The 22,870-nt window shown below is 44.8% G+C and overlaps 6 protein-coding genes across 6 annotated transcripts; 4 read left to right on the forward strand and 2 right to left on the reverse strand.

Annotated features, from left to right (window-relative positions):
- Positions 1 to 752: 752 nt before the first annotated feature.
- Positions 753 to 2,500, forward strand: EAF01_000062 (uncharacterized protein; the record flags this gene model as incomplete). The annotated part of the gene is made up of 7 exons (XM_038908312.1): positions 753 to 799; positions 1,241 to 1,273; positions 1,449 to 1,510; positions 1,602 to 1,767; positions 1,829 to 1,988; positions 2,037 to 2,273; positions 2,345 to 2,500. The coding sequence occupies 7 exons, from the start codon at positions 753 to 755 to the stop codon at positions 2,498 to 2,500; spliced, it is 861 nt and encodes a 286-aa protein (XP_038775218.1).
- A 5,728-nt stretch (positions 2,501 to 8,228) lies between these two features.
- Positions 8,229 to 8,498, reverse strand: EAF01_000063 (uncharacterized protein; the record flags this gene model as incomplete). The annotated part of the gene is made up of 1 exon (XM_038908313.1): positions 8,229 to 8,498. One exon carries the CDS (start codon positions 8,496 to 8,498, stop codon positions 8,229 to 8,231), a length of 270 nt encoding a protein of 89 aa, XP_038775219.1.
- A 2,057-nt stretch (positions 8,499 to 10,555) lies between these two features.
- On the forward strand, positions 10,556 to 13,633 carry EAF01_000064 (uncharacterized protein). Its single transcript, XM_038908314.1, has 3 exons — positions 10,556 to 11,002; positions 11,055 to 11,633; positions 11,827 to 13,633. The coding sequence occupies exons 2-3, from the start codon at positions 11,084 to 11,086 to the stop codon at positions 13,080 to 13,082; spliced, it is 1,806 nt and encodes a 601-aa protein (XP_038775220.1). The 5' UTR covers positions 10,556 to 11,002; positions 11,055 to 11,083; the 3' UTR covers positions 13,083 to 13,633.
- A 357-nt stretch (positions 13,634 to 13,990) lies between these two features.
- Positions 13,991 to 16,450, forward strand: EAF01_000065 (uncharacterized protein; the record flags this gene model as incomplete). The annotated part of the gene is made up of 3 exons (XM_038908315.1): positions 13,991 to 15,241; positions 15,298 to 16,050; positions 16,157 to 16,450. The coding sequence occupies 3 exons, from the start codon at positions 13,991 to 13,993 to the stop codon at positions 16,448 to 16,450; spliced, it is 2,298 nt and encodes a 765-aa protein (XP_038775221.1).
- Positions 16,451 to 16,602: 152 nt separating this feature from the next.
- On the reverse strand, positions 16,603 to 19,157 carry EAF01_000066 (uncharacterized protein; the record flags this gene model as incomplete). The annotated part of the gene is made up of 2 exons (XM_038908316.1): positions 16,603 to 18,753; positions 18,855 to 19,157. The coding sequence occupies 2 exons, from the start codon at positions 19,155 to 19,157 to the stop codon at positions 16,603 to 16,605; spliced, it is 2,454 nt and encodes an 817-aa protein (XP_038775222.1).
- A 253-nt stretch (positions 19,158 to 19,410) lies between these two features.
- EAF01_000067 (uncharacterized protein) lies at positions 19,411 to 21,292 on the forward strand (the record flags this gene model as incomplete). The annotated part of the gene is made up of 3 exons (XM_038908317.1): positions 19,411 to 19,871; positions 19,959 to 20,019; positions 20,075 to 21,292. The coding sequence occupies 3 exons, from the start codon at positions 19,411 to 19,413 to the stop codon at positions 20,111 to 20,113; spliced, it is 561 nt and encodes a 186-aa protein (XP_038775223.1). The 3' UTR covers positions 20,114 to 21,292.
- Positions 21,293 to 22,870: the final 1,578 nt, after the last annotated feature.

Consider the following 22,870-nt stretch of genomic DNA (forward strand, 5'->3'; position numbering starts at 1 on the left):
GAGCATGGCGTGTGAATCGCGACATACATGATTATCAAGGCGGAAACGGCACGGGAGTTTCCTTTCTGAGCCATTTTCACATAGACATATAAGGATCGGATGGAGAAATGGCTCCAATGAGTAATGGAATCGAGGCCAGCATAAATGTGCGGTCGTGATAATGGAAAATTTGCAGTTGATCGCATTGCGCCGCTCGGTTCGTGTGCGCAAAACTTCAAACTCCCATAGTGTTATGTGGGTGCAATGCAATGAATGGCACATATAGTTACAATGGTACGCCAATAAGGTTAGATATTGTTCGGCGATCAATGTTCAAGTTAACATTTCAATACTTTTAATTCTTTTTTTTTCTTTCAATTGTTTTCTTGTCTTGTCTTTTGCATATTCAAACTTGTCCAAAATAGCCACAAGGAAAAAGAAAGAAGTCTGAAGTTTCAGCCCCCCACGGTCACCGCGCCTACAGATTAGGCAATATTCTAGAAATATCAGCTTGTTATTCGCGATCCTATCCCATGGTACATCGACGAAAAAGTCTTTCTCCAGGAAAGGAAGGAGCCTTTTCGAGAAAACGGCTTCATGATGAGAAATCATCCGTATTGGGAATTCCAAATCCGTTTGCCAATCGTAATACTCCGATATTGAAACCATGGACCGAATTAGGTGAGTTCTGCAGGAACAGGCAACACCTCCTACACTCTTCCCCCCCACCAAACTACGCCGTGAAAATTTCTTCGAGAAAGAGGCACAGGCTGATGTTGTGGCGTCGGTCTTACGACGTCTTGATAGAGATATGGCAACAGTAAGTGTTACCTCGGTCTTTTCTCACCAATCCTCCTGCGTGGTTGGCTATTCATGATATCGCAAAGAGGATTCCGAGAATTCTCGCTCGCAATACGACATTGCAACGTCTTTATGTATATTATACATGTGGTGGGTGCAATGTATGTAATGTCAGCTGTGCATTCTCCATGCCATGGAAGGATTTGGCGTGTGCTTGTTACTATACTGGTACTCTGGTTTCCTACACGAATTCCTCGAAGGATTCGACGCTGTTTTCTCGCGTTTGATAAGTGTGGTTTTTAAGCATGAGTGCGACGTTGCGCTTGTGTAATTGATGACATGGAGGGGTCCTTTTTGGTCGTGGAGGGGTTATATAATCACTTGACTTTTGATTGAAGGGGAATGAGTGGAGGGGGGAAAATCAGCTGACTGAGATGAGATGCTAATTGTTTGTGTGAAGGGAGGATAATCACTTCATCGAGACGGGATATCGGTATGCAGTCTACTTTTCCTTCCTTTTTGCTTGCCTTGCATTGCCTTGACGTTGCATTCATCTCAACTTATTTAGCTCTCTGAGTAAGGCGTGGGGGATGGGTGCCACGTGGGTGCTTGAAGCTAGAGGAATTTGTAAAGAACTATTTCTAATATTCGACTTTTCTTGATGATAGAGCGGCATCTAATTCTCTTCGAGAATGTTTTGCAAGTTGGGGATACCTCCACAATGAGACTAGTAAGAATAGACTGACCCCAATGTTACAATATCCTCACCGTGCATGGATGATGTATAATGTTCGAGATACTGAAGCTAAACAAGCACGTAGTTAACATTTGGTCTCATTTAATTGGGGCAGCGTTGTTCGTGGCTCTACCGGTCTACCTGTACAAGGCTGAGATACCACCTAGATATGCCGTGGCTACCAAGGAAGATATCGTGGTTTGTGGGATATACTTCTTAGGGGTGGCGGTATGCTTTTGCTTGTCGGCAGTGTTAGTTGATAATCTTTGTCCTTTGAACATGAGGAGGCTTTGTAACTGATGTCATCCGTAGGTACCATACCATAATGAACCATAGCCAACAAATGGACACATTTGGAGCCCAGCTAGATTTCCAGGGAGTCATTCTTCTGATGTGGGGAGCAACGATTCCTCTTGTATACTATGGTTTCTATTGCGATACCGCAATTCACAGGTATTCTTATTGGGCTCTGGTGATAAACCTTCCTGTCTGTTGCTGGGAAGAAGCTAACTAGAGGAAGTTATCACTACTAGCAGTCGCTTGCTCAGTATCTACCTTTCAACCTCATTTTCGAGATCCATTTCTTCGACCTGTACGAGCCGCCACCTTTGGCAGCTTAGCTGTGGTCACAATGGTGCCTGTCGTCCATGGTGCGACTGTATACGGCTGGCAAGTACAAAATCAACGGATGGGAATCACCTGGGTTTTGATCACGTTGATGCTGAATGTACTTGGTGCAACAGCGTATGCCATCAAGGTAAGAAAGTGAATAAAATTCTTTGAAGAGATTACTATTCCCCGCAAAATAAGTTGTTCTGACCGAAACAGTTTCCCGAACGTTGGTTCAATAAAACGTTTGATCTGTTTGGAGCTTCTCATCAACTCTTCCACATGATGGTGGTACTTGCAGCTCTCGTGTACAGCAAAGCTATTTTACAAGCATTCGACTTTGCCCATGCATACGACCACACATGCAACCGATGAACGTACATACATACCGCTTTCTTCGGATACCGCCAGAACCAATCTTCGCCATGCCATGCCCATCCTCTCTTCACCGTTCATAGCGCTTTCAAGGATTGTATGGCGGGCCAGACTTCCACCCACACTCTCTTACATACTTCAAGAAGTCTCGTGATTTGGACGGCCCATGGCAATCTGACGGTACATCCGGATATGGAAATAAACATCATAGCGCACACCGCAAACGAGCCTGAAGATTATTGAAAGGGCGAAAAGTAAGGTATTGGCATCTCTCAATCTTCGGTTTTCAATTCGAAGCAGAAGAAAGCGAGACACGTGTACAAAAAAAGGTTCACCTACTTTCATATCAACACCCAAGCTTGTGGAGAATGACAAGTATTGTAGATAATATAGAGTGCATAATTACTATCCATAATACATTGCTAGCAAATCTATCGTAGACCGCATAAACTTTTCCATCCGTCCAACGGGGGATAGCTTCTTCATGCATATGCCTCAACCTTGGTGTACCAGAGTTTGATCTTCACGACGGCATAAACTTCCGCAGCAAATCATAACAGCGGATATGATATTACTATTGCCCCACCTGCTTTCTCTGCGGCATCGACCGCGAATCGTCCGGTTCATGCGATGCCTTGAAGCAGCTCTGGCAATAAGTTAGAAAACGAAAACCTGGATATGGAAGATTGGAAATGACGATGGATATTGGAAAAGGACAAGGTCATGGATGCCGTAACTGAAATTGTTCTGTGGCTTCATGAAACGTTCTCGAAGGCCCGTCAACAAGGTTGGCGGATATCTAATAATCCCTCAAGAGACAAGAGTATGTTAATCCTCGGAGAGCATGCTACGTTTTCGGTGTGAATGTCCGAGGCTGCATACAAAAGTGGGACGCGCACTTTTTTAATTGTGTACGATGTATATCTGAGCTTTCTGAAGGTTTGTTGTGTGTGGATGGGTAGCCATTAGGTGGATGCTCTGCCACTGGATGATTATCTCTCTTACGAACATCCGACGTTTTGTTCTGCTTCAGAGACAAGAGGGAGATCAATCATCTTCCTGGAAGCAGTGGCAGGGTTTGATATGGAACCCTCAATTGAGAGTCAGGGTGTCTGATTTGGCAGCGGACGGGCCCCCATTTATAATAAACACCGGAAGCTCAGTAGTGTACCAGAACTTCGACACAAATGGACATGGTTTGTGAAGTATTGGGATGAAACTTATCTCGCTATCATCTCTCAATTTCTCAAAGCATCACTAGAACGTCTGCACCCCTCACAATCGATTTTCCAAAACCTTCTTTTCAAGAGCTTACGGCATCGCCTACGGGTCCAAGTGACTAGGTAAGAACTGCCGACACTGGTATCTGAATGTAGTACACTCTCATTTCGGCCTGAGATCGACGTCGTCTCGAACGGTTGCGGAGGGATCCTCGAGTAATTTGTTCTTGAATAGCTTCGTTATTGATATTTGTAAACCCACCCTGAGCCACCTACTTGAATGAAAAAGTTTGTTATATGGCAGTAGATCATACTAATGAGACATGTACTGCGTATATCCCTTCACAAAGGGTCCTCTTGTATTGGACCCTTCCTTTGGTCTCACTATTAAAATAGGTTATGGACTAAGAGAGCTGTTATCGATAGTTTAAGCTTTTTGCCGCCGCTCAGGCTGTAGAATAGAATACAGTAAGACATATCAGTGGCAAACACATTTGGAAGATGCTATTGTCATGGAAGAGTTTGTGTCAGCAAATTGACTTTCTCCAACATGTTTGAACCCCGTTCTTCCTTCTATCCGAGCATCGCCGCTGGTTTAACGGTGAGCCTCGATGCATAATCTATAATCCTCGAGGGTAGAGAACGAAAAATCCGGGGTTTTCGAGCCAGTTCCAGTCCTCCCTCGGCCATTCTTTCCAGCCATGATCAGAATAATAGTTCCGTATCGGTGTACTCGAGGATTGTCTGAACAATGAAAGATCGCGAGGATCAGAGTGCCCTCGGAATGCAACTCTAGCCTGTAAACAAGAGTTTGCGAAGCTTCGAATCATTCGTGATCGAGGAAGTATATCGTAAACTATAATACACTAGACGCATATACCTAAAGGGTAACTCAATTGTCAAATCTAACTTTCAATATTGAGTCGTGCTATGAGATCAGGCTTAGGTAGATATGCGTACATTTCGCATTACGATTCACTTCCGTCACGCGTTATTCAGACTCAGAAGAGCAGTGTTTTCAGACCTGCATGGATCTACAAGAAGATGTCATAGGGTACTTACTGTACCGTCCATCACTTTCGGGTAGCTAGATCATCATGACTAAAATCAAGCATGATTTTAGTGAGGAAGGCTCCGCAGCTTTGTAGAAAATCGTGCTGTAGCGGGAGAGCGGTAGTTAGTCTATCGACCCATTGTGTCTGGTTTCTATAATTCCATTTTGATGAAAAAAAGTCGCGCCAGCAAGCCCAATCTCTGGTAAAGTAGAGTCGTAGTAGTATGATTCATTTCCAGGTCCCATCCCGCTGGGACACCTGACAACCGTCTTTCGTTGCATGAAGCCATCGGTTGATATGTAACCTGACTCGAATAGCAAGGAAGGGCACTCCACATAAATCGATGGTATTGTGATCTTTGACCTACCTTCTCCCAATAGTGAAGCTTGTCAAGGTCAACATTGAATGAACGAGGGTATTAGGAATATAACACCCGCGAGCCGTGAGTGGGTCAGTGTAGATTCGAGATTGAAAATCATTTGAATTGAACCCAAAGATTGGCCAGCCCGATAGCCTCGCCAGCGAGCGGCCAAGCTAGGGTTTGGGGCTCTAGGAATGAATCCCCGCTGACTAGCCCGTCTGGCGTGATATAGCAATACGCTCCATATCATTGGCATTACCCACGGGAACAAGCGAAGGAACTTTCAGATGACACCGGTAAATAAAAATCATAAATGGGATGGACAGAAAAATCGGGACAAAACTTAGATTTCGTATGAAGTAAGGACTCGGCCTCGAATTGGACTGGGACTGGGACTGGGACTGGGGATTGGTCTTGAACTGGGACTGATGGTTGTTCAAGATTGACAGGTTTATGTCGTTCCTGCTTTTTGATGCAAGAATAAGTAAGTAAAGTCAATCAGCAAGTAAGTGTGTATTCATACATGCATATGCAACATTTGTTGAGGTCGAGGTCTCTGCAACCTTCTTTGCTTTCAATCTTTCATCATATTGTCAAGCATTCTCTCTGTTCCTGCTTTGTTCCTGCATCGGTTCCTGCAGTAGCAATCAGCAAATTTGGAAATGGGGCGAGTGGACCACACGTAACGAAGCCATCCATTGCCCGATTGGTGAATTATAATTTTAATGGGTAAAGTGATGGATATATACGGAGTCCATAGAGAAGGTACCATGTTGACCGACCGATAAGAAAACGGATTGGATTGCAACGGAAAGCCGTCAGAATGGATCATCCACTCAGCATCCCTACCTTCTTTCCTTCCCCTTCCTTTCCTAACTTTCCTTTCACCGCGACCATGACCGTGAACTTGCCGGGTCGAGGACTAGGACAGGGCTCCCTAGTAAGGTTCATATCGCAACTTCTTCTGGAAGTTCACCGAAGAGGGTATGGTTTGGCTTTACGATGCAGAGAAATGATTCTATGGATTCGATTCTACGGATTCGACCTAGGTACGGTACGGTATGGCACGGTATGGCACGGTATGGCACGGTATGGCACGGTATGGCAAGGTATCGATGGTATCGATGGTATGATGGTATGGCTCTGTGGTATAAAATCCATGTCAGCCAATTCATTACGGACTCGGTACAAAGTAATAATGAAATGCTACCCCATTATGCAGGCCTCGGTCAAATCAGTCGACTCCACCACATTCAAGTTATACTTTGTTGCACTAGCCTCTTTACCCTTGCTGTGCCTGGTGGTTGATTATGTTTGACACAAAGCAGCAAGGGAATCCAAACCAAACAAGAAAATCATTCTCTCTCCGCTCCCCCGGAAGCGTCCAATAATATGAGAAAGGTTCTCTCTATGTTTAGATCGGCTACACACAAACTTGCATTAGAATATCACTGCAGAGTGCCACTTTTATGCAACATGCAACATGCCAGGAGGAAGTAGTGATGTGATGATGATTGTCGCGCAACCACCACTAATGAAATCCTATGCACCTTCTGCACATCGTTATTCGCTCTCTTTGGAAAATGCTATTCAAGAACCAAAAGAAGCAGCCAGCACAAGACCTAAATGTTTGGTTCGTGTAATGAACTAGAAGCAACAGAGTCCATACCACACGAGCTGGATTTTACCATATTGGATGTGATAGGGTAGGCATCCCACCAAGTATACCTCAGCATCCCACATTGAAGCCTCGAAGCTCGTGTGTCGCCTTATTGTGATGTTAGGAATCATCATTGACAGGCTGTGGGAATTGGGCGAAACGCTGTGCATTATTGGAAAAGTATATGCATTCCATTTTATGCAACCATCTCAGTTCTTTCTCGGCGCTAGGTGGACGGGACTTCATCCTATCGTAATGGTTATCACCTTATCGATTAGACGGAGAAGAGTGGGCGTGAAGGAGCTCCCGGTCATATGAGGTCAGATTTTACACATGAAGATTCTTCAGATGATGATGTGTTGCCATGTTTGGAGGGATTCAGTCTCTTAGTGGTCAAAAGGACGTGTATAGGATCAAGGTTCAACCCGATGGAAATGATAGCCCAATACGCGGCCTAACCGTTCGGGTGATAGTACATGATAAACTTTAGATCATCTCAAACGCCGGCGTCTAAGGATCAAGGGCTCCGTCTCAACCATCTATTTGACTTTTCTCAGGCGTGTTCACATGAAAGACAGTGTTTCAATTGCCAGTTCCAGACTGCGGCTATAAACTTTCTTTTGGTGGGACGTTGGTGGTACAAAACTTGCTTGCAAAGTGTATCAGTACCACTGAGTGAGTGAGTAATAAGCCGCAACTCTAAAAATCTCTGAATAATGACTTGTCAGCGTGAGAAACTGACGAAGACGCATCTAATCAACTGTCTCTCGGAAGGCGGGGAGACTATCTGATCTTATCCTGTTCATCGAAAGTCAAGAGAAGGAGATCGTTGTTTCATCTTTTCATGATGGCGTCTTTCTTCTCCCCCACAAATCAACCTTTGGAGTAGACGCGGGGCAAAGCGCTCTCAGAGTAAGCTGAAGGAGGAGGGCTGAATCTAAGTCTAAGGATCATTTCTCTATCGATAGGAAAAGGCTTTTTTTCTTTTCTTCTCATCTTGGGGGCGAAGGAAGGAAGGAAGGATGGATGCATATTGGATGCAGACGATGTCATCTAAGGTTACCTCCGGCGAATTAGGAGCTGTAAGCTGTGAATTGCTTACAACGTAGGTAGCTGTAGAAGAGAGAGAAAGGTCCATAACAAGGTGTGATAGGTTGAAACCCACGACGCCGAAATTAGCAGAGAGAATTGCTCATGTAGTCGATGAACCGGAGACGTTAGCCAAATCGAGGTACCTAGAGTTCGTACCACAACGACAAAAGTAAAGCTGTTGGGTAGCGTTGTTGGATCATTTTGCATTATCGCCTTCACCATGCACGAATCACAGCTTAGATTCACGTAGATATCCCAAAACGGTCTTTTGATGCATATCTGAGGGTGTGCTTCACGATATGAATGGCCCAGCAATGTGTTGCGTGTTTCGCGTCTCGCTTTAAACTTTTTCATGTGTTCGTTCCTTTGCCTTCTGAAGTTTTGGATCATCCAAATAAAAACAAGTTAAAACAACATCACCACTGAATGCTTGGGTTGGTTCAATGTTGTTGAAGACAAGATCCCAAAGTTTATTAGGCCAGAATATGTTTCCCTTTGGATTCAGATATTTGGGCACTTGGATGTGATTCGCATCGCCAGTCGGAGAGGCCGTACGAGATGAGGGGCTTGTTTTCTTCTGATCACTCCAACTGTAGGATTCTATTGGCATTGATGATTTGCACGGGAGTATTGTGAAGAAGACTTTTCTCCAATGCGGCGACAGGGCTGAGGTGAGGTGGGCTGTGTATGGTTAGTTATTATAGATTGATGTCAGTGTCATCAATGAATGATATATACAGTGGACCATGAGGCAAACTTCATCAAGATTCCCACCTGGTAGGCAGTAGGCATGAGTAGTCGAAAGTAAAATATTATCTAAACTGTCTAAACTTGTCTATTATGCTAAGAATATAGTTTTCAGCAAGAAATCTGTATGGCTGAGTCTTGGATGGATAGAATTAGAAATGTCTATTGAATTGATTTGGATCTTGACGTGGGCTGTTATTGAATAGACAATAATTATTTATTATTAGTTTTCCATGGCATCCCGAATGAATAATGTGTCGGTCGTAATCTCCGTCCACCACGATTATCATAGGTTGAGATCCACCATGGGCTATTTGGCACGAAAGAATGAATGAATGAATTGAAATCATGACATCTGTTTGATTTGTATTGTTGTTGTACTTTTTCTCTTATTTTAGAAAACGTTGATAGGTACAGTGGTTGGACAGCATAGAGCATACATAGCTGAAGTTTATGTTAGTTGGCATTAGCAGATGCAGATGCAGATGCAGTGAAAGTCAAAGTAGGTACTAGCTATCTATCTAAACTTTGAATTTCGCCCTTCAAACTTCAGACTTCAAACTTCAGACTTCAAACTTCAAACTTCAAACTTCAAACTTCAAACTTCAAACTTCTACATGAGTTCCATTAGCTAGATAGGTGGGTAGGTATATGTTGTTATTCTTGTTGTTGCATACCTAGGTACTTGAACGTTATTGTACGACCTCAGAAATAACGCACATCGCAGCTACCTCATAATCTGAAGGAAACAGTGACGCAGTATTCGCAAACAAGATCCTCATAGCTTGTAACCTGTAACCTGTAACCTGTAACCAACTGGTGACTGGCTTGTAACTCGTATCTCGCTCGTCCTTGTCAAGGACTCCAGGTCCATGCTCTCAAAGAAGCCACCAACCTAGCGGTTTCTCATAGTGTGCTGTGTCGTATATATTCATTCGTATGGATAATACATAATACATAATGCTATGATTATGATTATGATTATGATTATGATACCTTACAAGTTACCACGCTCCCACTCTACTTTAGTCTATCATTCGGGCTTATGCATGCGGTCGTGCGCTTCTTCACCTCCTCGCCGCTTTTGAATGGTTGGAAAAAAGTATACCGAGTGGCTAGCGAGGGAGAGAGAAAAGGAAAATGGGATAAAATAAATAATCATCATAATCACAATCATAATCATATCATAATAAAATCGTATAATGAAAAATAAAAGAGTGGCTTGATGTTCATTTGCATGCTCAAGTCAAATAACTAATGATCATTGGTCACTGACCTACAACGTATTAGACCGTCCCTTCTCTTCCCTTGAGCCATTCATGACCGCTTCTTCCTCCATGCCCTTTCAACACCCAGGACAAATCAACTGTCCATACAAGGACCCTAGTATTGCGTGGATGTGTAGACTTATTAGACTATTCTATTCCATGTTCAGTAATATATCTCCTCGACTCTCTCCACTTTCTCTCATACCTGGCATAGTACAGTACCACCCGAGCCACCAGAATGAATCCACTATGGCCACTAATCTACTAGAATCCGTGTATTTCAAGGTTAGTCCAGAAAATCAAAAAAGTTCCCGGAGAATCATCACTTTCTTAAAGAGCAATAGCGTCGAACACGAAAATGCTAGGATTCCGAATCCACAACCGTACTAGATTTAGAAATTTCCATGCTACTCCATCAATCTATTCGTCCATCCCATCTCAATCGCTGCCGGTTCCCCCAGACAGGGTCCTGGACGCCGACTCACCACATCCACACCTATCTCACCCACTCATTGCTTTCTTGTTCCTGGCCCACCCGTTTCCCATGCCTTCGCCTGAGACTTGGCCTTTCGGTCGCACTGCCTATCTTACCCTCTATCACTCTCGTTGATCTTTCGAGATCTTTACTTTTATTTGCAGGGTCCCCGTCACCACCTTCGTTTGTTCATCTTGTCTAGGTTTCCCTCATCGCTACCATATTCTTCTTATACCGACTAACGGTTTCCTTTTTGTAACTCAATCTTTTGGAACATCTTCGACTTGCGCTTTTTTATATCATAAGCCTCCTCGAACTTCTTCTGTACCTTCCTTTGGCATTCTGCTATTGCTCTTGTTCTGTTATCTCGCACTTCGATAATCTACTATATTGCACTGAACCATTGTGTCGACCTCAATCAATCCTTCCACTTGACGAGCCTATGTATAATCAGTTACTCCAACATTGCCATTATTAGACAGATTTCCCTGCAGCTGTTGTCCGCCCCTCATTCATTACTTGCGAAGCCTTGTATTACTTGATTTAGCATCGACATCTTGACCAACGTGGTCTGCCAACAAAGTACCCTAATCTACCAACCCATCCTAACTAGAACTCAAATCGGTACGTTGTGCTTGGATACAGGGTCCGAGGAATGCAAACTGACGTCTTGCAGACCAGCCGAGAAACCAAGGGATACTCACTATGGACTCTTACGCACAAGCAATGGGACAATCCCCATTTTTCTACTACAACCCAGACCCAAAATCAGACAACCGTCAACATGGTCACTTCTCTCAACAACCAAGCCATATGCCTATGCCTATGTACCATCAACACGCTCAAACCCTCCCATCGACACCAATGTACTCCAGACCAAACTCTTCGTCTTCGCAGCCTCCCATGCAGCAGAAGATCTTCAACTCTGGATACCTTGGACACATGACACCAATGTCCTCTCCACGCCCAATGTATCAAAAGCCCACCATATTGATTCAAGATCATTCCCCAAGACTGATCTTAGATTCGGAAAACGAACACGACATGTACTATTACCCAGCAACCCCACCACTTTCAGCATCCTGCAGTGTCATGAGCAGTCCGTCGAGCTGTGACATTCTACCCACCCCAGTTAACAGTGTATTTTTTGGTGCTGAGAGTTTCGAGGGTGTTAAGGAAGGATGTGAAGGTGAGGTTCAATCGGAGAACCTTGCCGGTGAATGGGCTCGTTGCGGGTCTCCACCTATGACACCAGGTATGCTATTTCTCTATTCAAGATCTTTTAATCCTCACCATCTTTGGAATGGTTTGAGAATGGATAACGACATTGAATTGCGATTATTCATTTGACAGTTCGCATAAAAATTGTTAACGTTAATGTTTTCAACATTTTGATGCAACAATAATAATTATTGAAATAATTCACTGACGAGGCTACCAATTTTCAGTGTTCATCCATCCAAATTCGCTTAGCTCGCACGCTAATGAACTCCTGTCTGCCACTTCTTGCCCTTCGCTTTCACCTTCTCCTTCCCCTTATCCTCGCTCCGTCACCTCTGAACAATCCGACTTCGACTTTTGCGATCCAAGAAATCTCACAGTTGGTTCCTCAATTTTACCTCCCACTTCAAATCCCATTTTGACTTCGGGTCGTGAATTTTCCACTTTACCAATCCTCTGTGCAGCTGAAGAGGAAGAACATCAATACATGTTAGGGGGTAGTGACGCATTCGCCAAAATCGAAACACGTGCGAATACCTTTGATTTCACCACAACCACAACATCCAACCACGGTCTTCCCACGTTTGATCACATTTCCGAGCTCGATTCTGAAGACGAATTTGTTAACGGTCTTGTGAATTTCCCTTCTACCGATAACGTTCAATTCTTCGGTAACAAGAGACAACGCACTGTATCTGATCTCGTTTCCCCTGAATCAGAGACATTCATCAGTGAGGACGATTTCGAAGATTTTGAGGATCTTGAGACCGAAAGATTTGCAGTTGCCTGTCTTCCAAGCCCACCTGCTTCAGGCTCTGAAGCTGAACCCAAAAGGGAAAAACGTAGCAAAAAGTCAAAGATCGTTCATTGCGACGAAGATAGCTCGGCATTTGATTCTATGGTTCGATCCCGAAAATTCACTGTTCCAATGAATAACTTATCGGGCGCTCAGCCACAAGAGACTTCTGCCGACCACCAACAAACATCCACCGCACCAAGTCAATCCGGTTCTTCAGAAAGCAACAACATGATGGGTTCATCAGGATCAGACGCTGCCAACACTCATCAAGCACCAGTCAACCGTCGCGGTCGCAAGCAATCCTTGACTGAGGACCCTTCCAAAACATTCCACTGCAAGCTTTGCAACAGACGTTTCCGCAGACAAGAACATTTGAAGCGCCATTACAGATCCCTCCACACTCAAGAAAAGCCATTCGAGTGCCACGAGTGCGGTAAGAAGTTCTCCCGCAGCGACAACTTATCTCAACACTCTCGCACTCACGGCAGTGGTGCTATTGTCATGGGCGTCTTGGAAGATGGCGAGGTTCCTGGCGACATGGAATCTGGCAGCGACGGAGAGCAAATCAGAGCCCTTGGCACCGCACTCTTTAACGCCGCCGCAGGTGCATCTGGCAGTGAAAGCAGCGGTACCGATAGTGAGTCCGATAGCCAATCCCGCAAGAAGCGCAAGAGATCCGAGTAAAAATTTGGTGTACGAATGCTTGATTGGCCGGAGTACGCCGTTTACGAAACTTACGAACACAAAAATTAAACAACACTTCATATTTGGGCTTGCGCATTGCTTGTTATGTGTTGAACATCAGGGACAAAGGTTACATTGACGCTGTCATGATGATTTGGGAGGATTGCTTGAAACACAAAAGTCACTGTCCCCTGTGTGTGTTGCTATTTTGCACACTTTTTTCACCATTCTTGTACTTTACTTTACTTTATTCAACTTTGTATTTGTCGTCGGTTTAGCGTGATGATGGATGGTCTAAGGTACAACAACCTTTCAAAGCGTGTACTTTGATGATGGGAAGCAAGGGAAATTACTTTTCTTACATTCGTTGTAATAAATATCAGTGGAGCTGTGGATGGAAAGCGGGCGACCGTCTCTGATCTTTTGCTTTGCAATTTTCTCTTCAGAATTACTTGCGTAGCTCTTGGGTCTTGCCTTGTGCTGGCCAGAATGTTGAGATATACCAACAGACTACAAATACAATAAAATAAATACATGTCATAAACATAAAACTCTTCTCGCATCATGCAATTGTGACTCAAAGTGACCCAAGTGACTTCAATGATTGTGATAGTCTACTCTGCAGCAGAGTGGTGTCTAGAATGCCTGAGGCATGTACCCTTCAAACCTCCAGACCTAATGTTTTGAGTGTCCGAATTGATATGAAGATTAGATGAGTTTGATGTTTGAATCGTTTTGATTGCACGCATTGAGTACCAAAATTTCGAATTTCGTGTATGAAACAATGATACGGACAAAAAGTCGAGTGCGTCCCAATATAAATCCTCACAACGCCTAAATTTTCATTTTGCCCACGTTCTCGAGCAAAATCTGAAATCCCACACTGTCGACCTAAAACAGACAGGGTCATGTCCGAATCTCTTAACGTGATCGCCTTGGTCTCAGGTGGAAAAGACAGTTTCTTCTCAATATTACATTGTATTCAGAATGGACATAAAATCGTCGCTCTAGGAAATCTTCATCCACCTCTCACCGAGCCACAAACGGAAGAACGCGATGGTATGCACAAGGATGAAAATGATCTCAATAGTTTCATGTATCAGACTGTAGGACATACCATTATACCATTGTATGAAGCGGCTCTTGGTATTCCATTATACCGACAAGCTATTGTTGGCAGTGCTGTTCAAACGGGGTCGAGCTATGATGATGCGGCTCTCACGAGTTCTGGTGCTGAAGAATTGGGGGAAAAGAGACATATGGATGGAGATGAGACGGAATCTCTGGTTCCTTTGTTACAGAGACTTAAAGATGCGCATCCTGAAGCAAATGCCCTGAGCACAGGCGCAATACTATCTACATATCAACGGACGCGCGTGGAATCTGTGGCAATACGCTTGGGACTCGTGCCTCTTTCGTTCTTGTGGCAGTATCCGATTCTTCCGCCTGGGGTGCAGATTTCTCTTCTGCAGGATATGCAAGCGGTAGGATTGGATGCGAGGATTATCAAGGTGGCGAGTGGTGGACTCGATGAGAGTTTTTTGTGGGAAAATGTTGCGAGTGAGAAGGGGATGCGGAGAGTGGAAAGAGCGATGAAAAGATTCAGTATTGATGGTGATGGAGCTGTGTTAGGTGAGGGCGGAGAGTTTGAGACTCTGGTTGTGGATGGACCGAGTTGGTTGTTCAAAAAGAGAATAGTAGTGGAGACAGAAGACACGAGAATCGTGAGGGAAGGTGGAGGATCTGCTTGGATACAGATAAGTAAGGCTTCTTTGGCGGATAAAGAGAGCCTTGAGAACAAGGAAATATCTTGTCGAGTACCAGAACTGCTTGATCAGAGATCTTCGGAAATTTTATCTGCGTTGGACAAAAATGATCATTCCAACGACCTTTCCACATCAAGCACATCGGGTAGCGGATCATTGGCGTCGCCAACGTGGGAGCTCACATCGTCTAGTGCTAATGGCATTGAAGGCGGCAACATGCTACACTGGACGATTGTACCAGATACTGCCTCTTGTTCATCGATATTAGACGAAGCCGAAAGTGTTGTGGAAACCATAAAAGCGCGACTCAATCAATCATCATTGAGAACCACCGACATCGTTTCGACCATGATTATGCTACGCTCAATGGAAGATTTCACATCAATCAACAAGGTATTTCCAAACACAGCTTGATGCCTCACCAACATACCTATCTAACACATCTATAGATCTACGGCACGCTCTTCCCTCATCCCAATCCACCATCTCGCGTAACCATCTCCTGCGGATCCTCAATGCCCCTAAACATATCTCTAATAATCCACCTCACACTGCATATTCCCTCAGCTAACTCATCGCCCCGCAAAGCTCTACACGTACAATCGCGTTCCTACTGGGCCCCCGCCAACATCGGACCATACTCTCAAGCCAGTTCACTTCCCTCCTCACTCTCCTCCTCTCAAACCCTCACCATCGCCGGACAAATCCCTCTCATTCCCCACACCATGCTTCTCCCCACCTCATCACTCTCACTCTCACCCCCCTTCCACCTCTCCACCATCCTCTCCCTCCAACATCTCCTCCGCATCGCAGACGCCACCTCCATCAAATGGTTTACCAGCGCCTGCATCTACATTCCCCCCTCTCCCCCCTCCTCCTCCTCCTCCTCCCAACCCCTCCTCTCAAAACTCGCCTACCTCGCCTGGAAACACATCCACGCCCTCCCATCCTCATCCCCCTCCTCCGACTCCGACTCCGACTCCGACTCCGAACCGCGCGATCTCTGGGAAGAAAAATTCCGCTACTCCCACACCGCCCCCCTCGCAACCGACCACGCCACAACCACCTATCCCGACCACAATATCCTGCACTCGGATACCCCTACAATCCCACCTTTCTGGACCGCGGAGGTGGATTCTCTGCCCCGTGAAAGCGAGGTAGAATGGCATGCGCATGTGGGGATTTGTGCTGGTCCTGTTGATGTTTGTTTTCTTTTCTTTCTTTCTTTCTTTCTTCCTTCTCTATTTTTTTTGGTGCTTGCTCGCGGAAAAAAAACAACAACACAATAACTAACAATATCCACAATAGATCAATAATAGAGATACGCACGAGCACCGCGGCACTTCGCTCACGACTCCTTCTACGCGTCATACTGTTCTTACTTTCCCTCACGATGTTATTCCTTCATCTGATGATCTTAAAGATGACGATGGTAATCGCGGATTGATCCATTTGGTTTATGTGGATACGTCGCTTGTCGATGTGAATAAACTTTCGAGTGCAGGATGGGAAGGTAAAGGGGTGATACCTTGCAAAAGTTTATGGGATGGTGAGGGGAGAAGGTTGAGTACTGTAATCGTTTTCTGGGGAGATGCAAAGTAGAGATGGAAAAAAGAGGACTTGTGACATTGAATAGATTTTCAATTGGGATATCTAATGACTATCTGATATGCTATGATATAATTGGTGATGCTGAACGAAATCTCGATATTAAGATACTTCCGAAATTGTCATTGTCCCCATTCTTCGCTGAACTACCAACCTCCACCACCTCCTTTCCCGCCAAAGCCACCCTCCTCAATCTTCTTCATACCCTGTCCCCTTTGACTCTTCTGCTGCGCCGCCTCGTGTTTCCTCAACTCTTCCGGCACCCTACTAATGCTGCTCTTTGTCAACATCTGCTTCAAATCATACATCGTATCGCTATCCTCATTGCCCAAGAATGTAATCGCCACACCACTCTTCCCTGCTCTTCCCGTTCTACCAATACGATGGGTATAACTCTCAATATTCGTCGCCATGTTGAAGTTCACCACCAACGATACATCCGGCACATCAATACCACGACCCGCCAAATCAGTCGCAACGAGTACATTAGTAGCGCCAGAACGCACAGATGCCAGGGCTGCTTCACGCTGCTCTTGAGTTTTGGAACCGTGGAGTGTAACAGATGTGAAGCCCATATGTTTGATATCACGAGCCACAGCATCGCAATTACGCTTAATGTTAACGAAGACGATGATAGGAGGTGCGAATTCACCCGAGGCAAGAATTTCATTGAGACGCTTCTTGCGTTTATCCTCACCGGAAACAAATTCGACGCGCTGTTCGACGGTCTCGACGGCCTCTCCAATATTACCGATGGTGACAATTGCAGGACGACGAAGATATTTTTTGGCGATTTTTTCGACTGCTGGAGGCATAGTGGCTGTGTACATCATAGTTTGACGATAACGGTCCTTGCCTCCCAGATGCCTACTCATCGCTTGTGCATCTTCTGCATCATCTGTATCTGGCTTTTCGTTACTGACTGGAAGGGCATCCAGAATTTTGTTCACAGATTCTTCAAATCCAAGATCAATCATACGATCTGCTTCGTCCATAATGATATAACAGCATTGCCCAAGGACAAGAACTCTTCGTTCAATACAATCAACTAGACGACCGGGCGTCGCAATGACGATTTCAGCACCGTTACGAAGGTTGTAAGATTGTTCTTCCAAAGAATGACCACCAACGATACTAACACAGGTGAATCCAAGGGGCGTTGCAAACTTCTTGGCTTCAGCTTCAATTTGTTGTGCCAATTCACGGGTAGGCGCGAGAATAATAGCGTACGGTCCATCGTTCTTCGTAAATTCGTTCAGTGGAGGCAGTTCGGAAATGTAGACCAGTAATGGCAGCAAGAAAGCCGCAGTTTTACCCGAACCAGTGACGGCAACACCAATCAAATCTCTTGCTTGTAATGCTATTGGGATAGCAGCTCTTTGTACCGCTGAGGGCTCGTCATAGCCAACTTGATGGATAACATCCAGAAGACGTTTTGGTAACTTAGATTCTGACCAATTCCGCATGGGATTTGGAATCGCTCCTCCTTTTGTACTGATATTGAAATCTTCCTTGAAGATACGCCAATCTCGTTCTCGCATGTGTTCCAATTTCTTCTCGCTCCAATGTTTGTCAAGTGAGTTCCTGCCAGCCTCTTCTTTCCTCCGCCTTTCCATTTCGACAATCTCTCTTGCACGCGCGCTTCCAGCCTCCGTATCCCGTTCTTCCAAAGCCTTCGCATATTTCAGAGTTGCTCCTTCATCTTCAGCAAAACCAGCCAATCTACCTCGACCATATAGACCTGCTTCCGCGCGGTTTTGGTAAATAGGGTTATAATCTGGGCTAGTATCCTCCTCGGCATTCCACTCAAAGTTAAACTTCTTCTCTGTCGTCCTTCTACGTTTCTTCTTTGCGGAAAATGTTGATTGATTTGTTTCGGCGCCCATGTATCGCGTCCTTATCAGTGCAGCTTGGAGATCTTCCGCGTTCGCAGGTCGTTTCTCGCCAGCTACCGAAGCTTTACCCGTAACTGCAGCCGCCGTTTTGGCTGGTTTTGGCGGTGGCTCCATATCGTTCGGCTTATCACTAGAAGATCGACTTTGCTGACTATTCCGCATAGCTCGAGGCCCAGTGGGCACAAAAGAAGAATCTCGACGCCCGTTTTCCTGCTGATATGATCGTTCATAACCATCTCGACCATTCATAGCAGATCCATATCCGTTTCCATTTCCATTGACACCTCCTACAGATGTCCGGTTATCCTGTTCCGCCTCACGTTTACGCTTCTGTTCTTCGACCTCTTTTGCTCTTTTCTCAAGAGCCAGTTTCTCTCGAGCAGCTTTTGACAGAAATTTAGGCTGTGATTTTCATATAATCAGTATTGGTCCCAGGAAATACTAGACATGCATTGTGAACATGGCTGCCAGCTTCGTATGACAAGGGGGGTGAGAGCACATACCTTAGCTGCAGCCTCATCTGCCTCTTTCTTCTTCTTCAAAATATCTTCGATGCTCAAAGGACCTGGTTTTGGAGCTCCCCAGCCTTTCTTCTTCTTGGGTTCTGGGGGAGGAGGCAGTAACTCGGAGGGAGGAGGTGGTGGAAGATCGCTGGAAGGAGGAGGAGGAGGAGCTAATGAGCTTGGGGGTGGCGGAGGAACGAATGAATCTGGAGGTGGAGGTGGAGGGGATGGTGGTCTTCCATCGCTATCGCTCGGGGGCGGCGGTACTACGTCAGTGCTATTTGAGTATCCATTTGAAGCCATGATCGAAAATATGAGAGGCGGAGTAGGTGTCTCCAAATTAGATAAAAGATTTCTAGAGCTGTACAAACTTCCGAGGATTCAAATCTGCGAAAGAATTGGCGCAATATAAAATAACTTTTAAACATTGAACATTGAAGACAAGGCTGAAGAGTCGAGGCAACCAAAAGGCTCCAGCTTACATAATCACCAATTTCATGAATTTTATTTCGACATCAACAACATCTCGAAATCTCAGCCTTTTGCGACAATCAAGATGCTGAAGCCCGTTCAATATGTGAAGCTTGCGCAATCGCTGCCACCGCAGCTGCAGAGATTTTTCGCCCGTTATCCACCTCAAGCCATTCTCCCGCAGGCCAACGCTGTCAACACAACTTCAGATGCGGCGACATCAGAGGCTGTTAGCAAGGCTACCTTGAAGACCGAGGAAACTTTGGATCAACCTACACACCCAGCAATTACAGAGGCAACATCGCCGTTCAGGCCTCATAAGCACCCGGTTACTGGGAAATGGCATGATCCAGTGTTTTCTCTCAGACGACAGGCAGATTTGTGCAAACTTGCAAGGCAACATGGAGTAGAGGAACTTTTACCAATCTCTGTGAAGAGTACGGAGGAGAAATTACGCAAGAGGATGGAGAATGGACTGAGGGTAAAGGGTACTGGTGTTGGACAGAGAGTCAAGGGAAAGGAATCCGAGAGAACATTGAAGTCGAGGTATGTTTTGATATCGCATTTTATGAATTGGTTGAGGCTTTGGTCTTGCATTCTTTGATACATTTACTAATTCACGGCGTGCAACAGATTGGAGAAGAGAAGAAAGGCTATGTTGGAGATGCCACAGATGATACAGACATGGAAAGAGGTTTGTCTTCCTTTATTGAACCAAATTCACGTGCGGCTACTAATAAATATCGCAGAGAGGTCATGGTCGTGGATGGAAGAAGTGGCCAAAATAGATATGATAATGAAGATTATTTGGCGCGATGTCAGCCTCGTAGGAAGACTACTTGTTGTACAAACATCGCATTGGGAATGACTGCATGGGAATGGGCGTTTCAAAATATTGTAGAATTGTGCAATTATATGCCCCCTCTTTCGCAAATTGAAAAAGCACCTTTGGTGAATCTTGGGTGAGATTCAGGAATTGTATACCTACTTATTACTCGAGTAGTTCATGTGTTGAAGACTTGTGTGAATTGAGGATCTTGAGATTTACTTCGAGATGTATCTCTTGAACCGCACTTGATAATTTAGCACGTGCAATTTAATCGAATCGATTTCCAAGAATCCTACACCATACTGCCTATCGAGCGAATGTAGCCGTCCTGTTGAAAACTCTAAGCTTTGATACAAGCTGTAAACGCCAGCTTGAAGCCAACTCCATGCGTGATAGCGTTAGTGAAACACGTATGGAATGGTTCTTTCTTAAATCATTTGCCATCCAACGTTTTGATAGCATGTAAACTCCACAATGCCAGACCCAAAAATTGATGAGTGGCAAAAAAAGATTCGCGGTGATGTGGATATCTCTCAAGATGAATGATAGCCGAAATTCTAACTCAGGGGGCTTGTCTAACCAGCCAAAGATATGGATTTTGTTTCGAGAGATTCCAAATGGCTCCTTTGAGTCTGTAACCGCAGATCAGGCACGGGAGGGATTTTGCACATTTGCACATTTGCACATGCTTCTATCAGCTCCCCTCGTCTACTTTCTCGTAGAGTATTGCGACAGAAGATGACCGAGGCTTGGGTAAATTGGTGAGTGATGGCACAATTGGATGCATCCAAGTCCGGGGAGGTTTAGGTGGTTTACTAAGGAAGGAAACAAGACTTTCGGGATATGGTATGATGGTATGATTGGTATGGCATGGTGTATGGCACGGTATGGCGTGGGATGGATAATTCGATCTCTTCGACCCCCTCGACCCCCTCGACCCTTGTAGCGATCATTCGTTTTTAAGCCCCAACAAAAAAAAATAGAATCCATGGGGCCTCAAAATTGTTGGGGAAATCTTTTCGGGTAAGTTGACGGATTGGGTTTAGTCTCGAGCCCTTTTCTGCACGCTTGAGAATGCTAAGAATGCTAGGGATGCCATGCATGATAATACAAGGGGAACTCTGTATGATGATGATGTGATTGGTCAATGGTAACATCAAAACAGCCTTTCCATTTGTATATTGTACGAAGGCCATATATTCATAATATTCATTCTTTTGCCCGTTCCATATTATCAGTAGTTATCAAGTGAAATTGAAGCTGGCTGACCACCTCCCCTTGTTCTGGAGCTCATTCCTAGAAAGGTTTGGTAGGCAGATGGCACTTTTTGTGCATATTAGAAGCACGCTGAAATCGACACATAACAGATAGACCTCTGGTATCTAGATATACACACGGGTGCACATGGATTTATCTGGGCTTTTCTGACACAAGCTGAATGAATGTTTGTGCCTACCTCCACTCCATCCACCTTGGAAGCCTTCTACGCTGAGCTGGTTGAGCCACTGTGCCACTTTCCAAGGTTCCAACTGCCATTGATTGTGCATTCTCCAAAAGGACTCTAGCGGTGAGTGAGGAAATACCTAACCTTAGACAAACAACTCATCGTGTTCGTGTCCCCACAGAATGAATTCTCTCTGTCTCTGTCTCTTCGAGCAACCTTCATATCCTAGAGGCTAGAGCACTTTGAAACGGTCTACGTCTACCTGTCAAGGGTTCTCCACGACGGAACCGAGAGATGGGTGGCGTGAGCTCCAAGTCAATCGGAATGTCCGTGATCGAAGAAGGACTCTGAAGGAGGGACAAGATGAGGGGCGGGGAACTTGGAAGGAGGAAGAAAAGTTGGGCATGATTACCATGTATTATCTATCATCTTATTGAGCAATCTGCAATCTTTGATTATCATCTCTGTAGTCAACTCGTTGTCTTCGGCATTCGCTTTGATACACCTGAACAACAAACTGGTGCCAAACTCGGACATCTATCATTCTCCACTGAAATTCAACAACAAAAGAAGGGTTCTGCAAATTGAGAGAGATTACAATAATAAATCCCACCATATGATAGCCCAAATATCATGATAAGATCTTCAGACCCCCTTTCCCATGTCTTGACGAGTTGTTCTAGTGGGTGAGTGGGTGGGTGCGTGGTGGCAATCAAATCATGATAATTGATCTTTTGCTATGACTGCTCCATGCCTACGATGTAGAGAGATATTGTATATACTTTGTGTGAATCTAGTTTTAAGTATATATTACACTTTATTAGACTCCTCCTACTCCTCCTACTGCTCCTACTGCTCCTACTGCTCCTACTGCTCCTACTGCTCCTAAATATTTTCTAGTGACTTACTCTAGATCAGCCCAATTTATATGCTGGTCCCTTCTTGGCTCTTTCCCGTACCTTTGGTCACAATCTGTAATTCTTTTGCAGTCAGTCAATTAAATAAGAGTTAATAAGAAGGCGCTACGGGGAAATACTTCATCGTCTTTTTCTCTCTTCTTCTTCTTCTTCTTCTTTAAACTTTTAGGGCCAAGCGACTTGTTGAACATCCCTTCAATTCCTCACTAGGTATCTACTTACTCCACCACTCTCTCCACTCACCACTCACCACTCACCACTCACTTAATTCATCCCTCCATTCCTTTTCTTACACCACACCCCCTCTTCCCTCTTATAAGTCCAACCTCCTTCCTTCAATTCGACCTCTCTTCAA

Source organism: Botrytis porri, assembly GCF_014898465.1.
Source record: "Botrytis porri strain MUCL 3234 chromosome Unknown BPOR_001, whole genome shotgun sequence".
Taxonomy (NCBI): Eukaryota; Fungi; Ascomycota; class Leotiomycetes; order Helotiales; family Sclerotiniaceae; genus Botrytis; species Botrytis porri.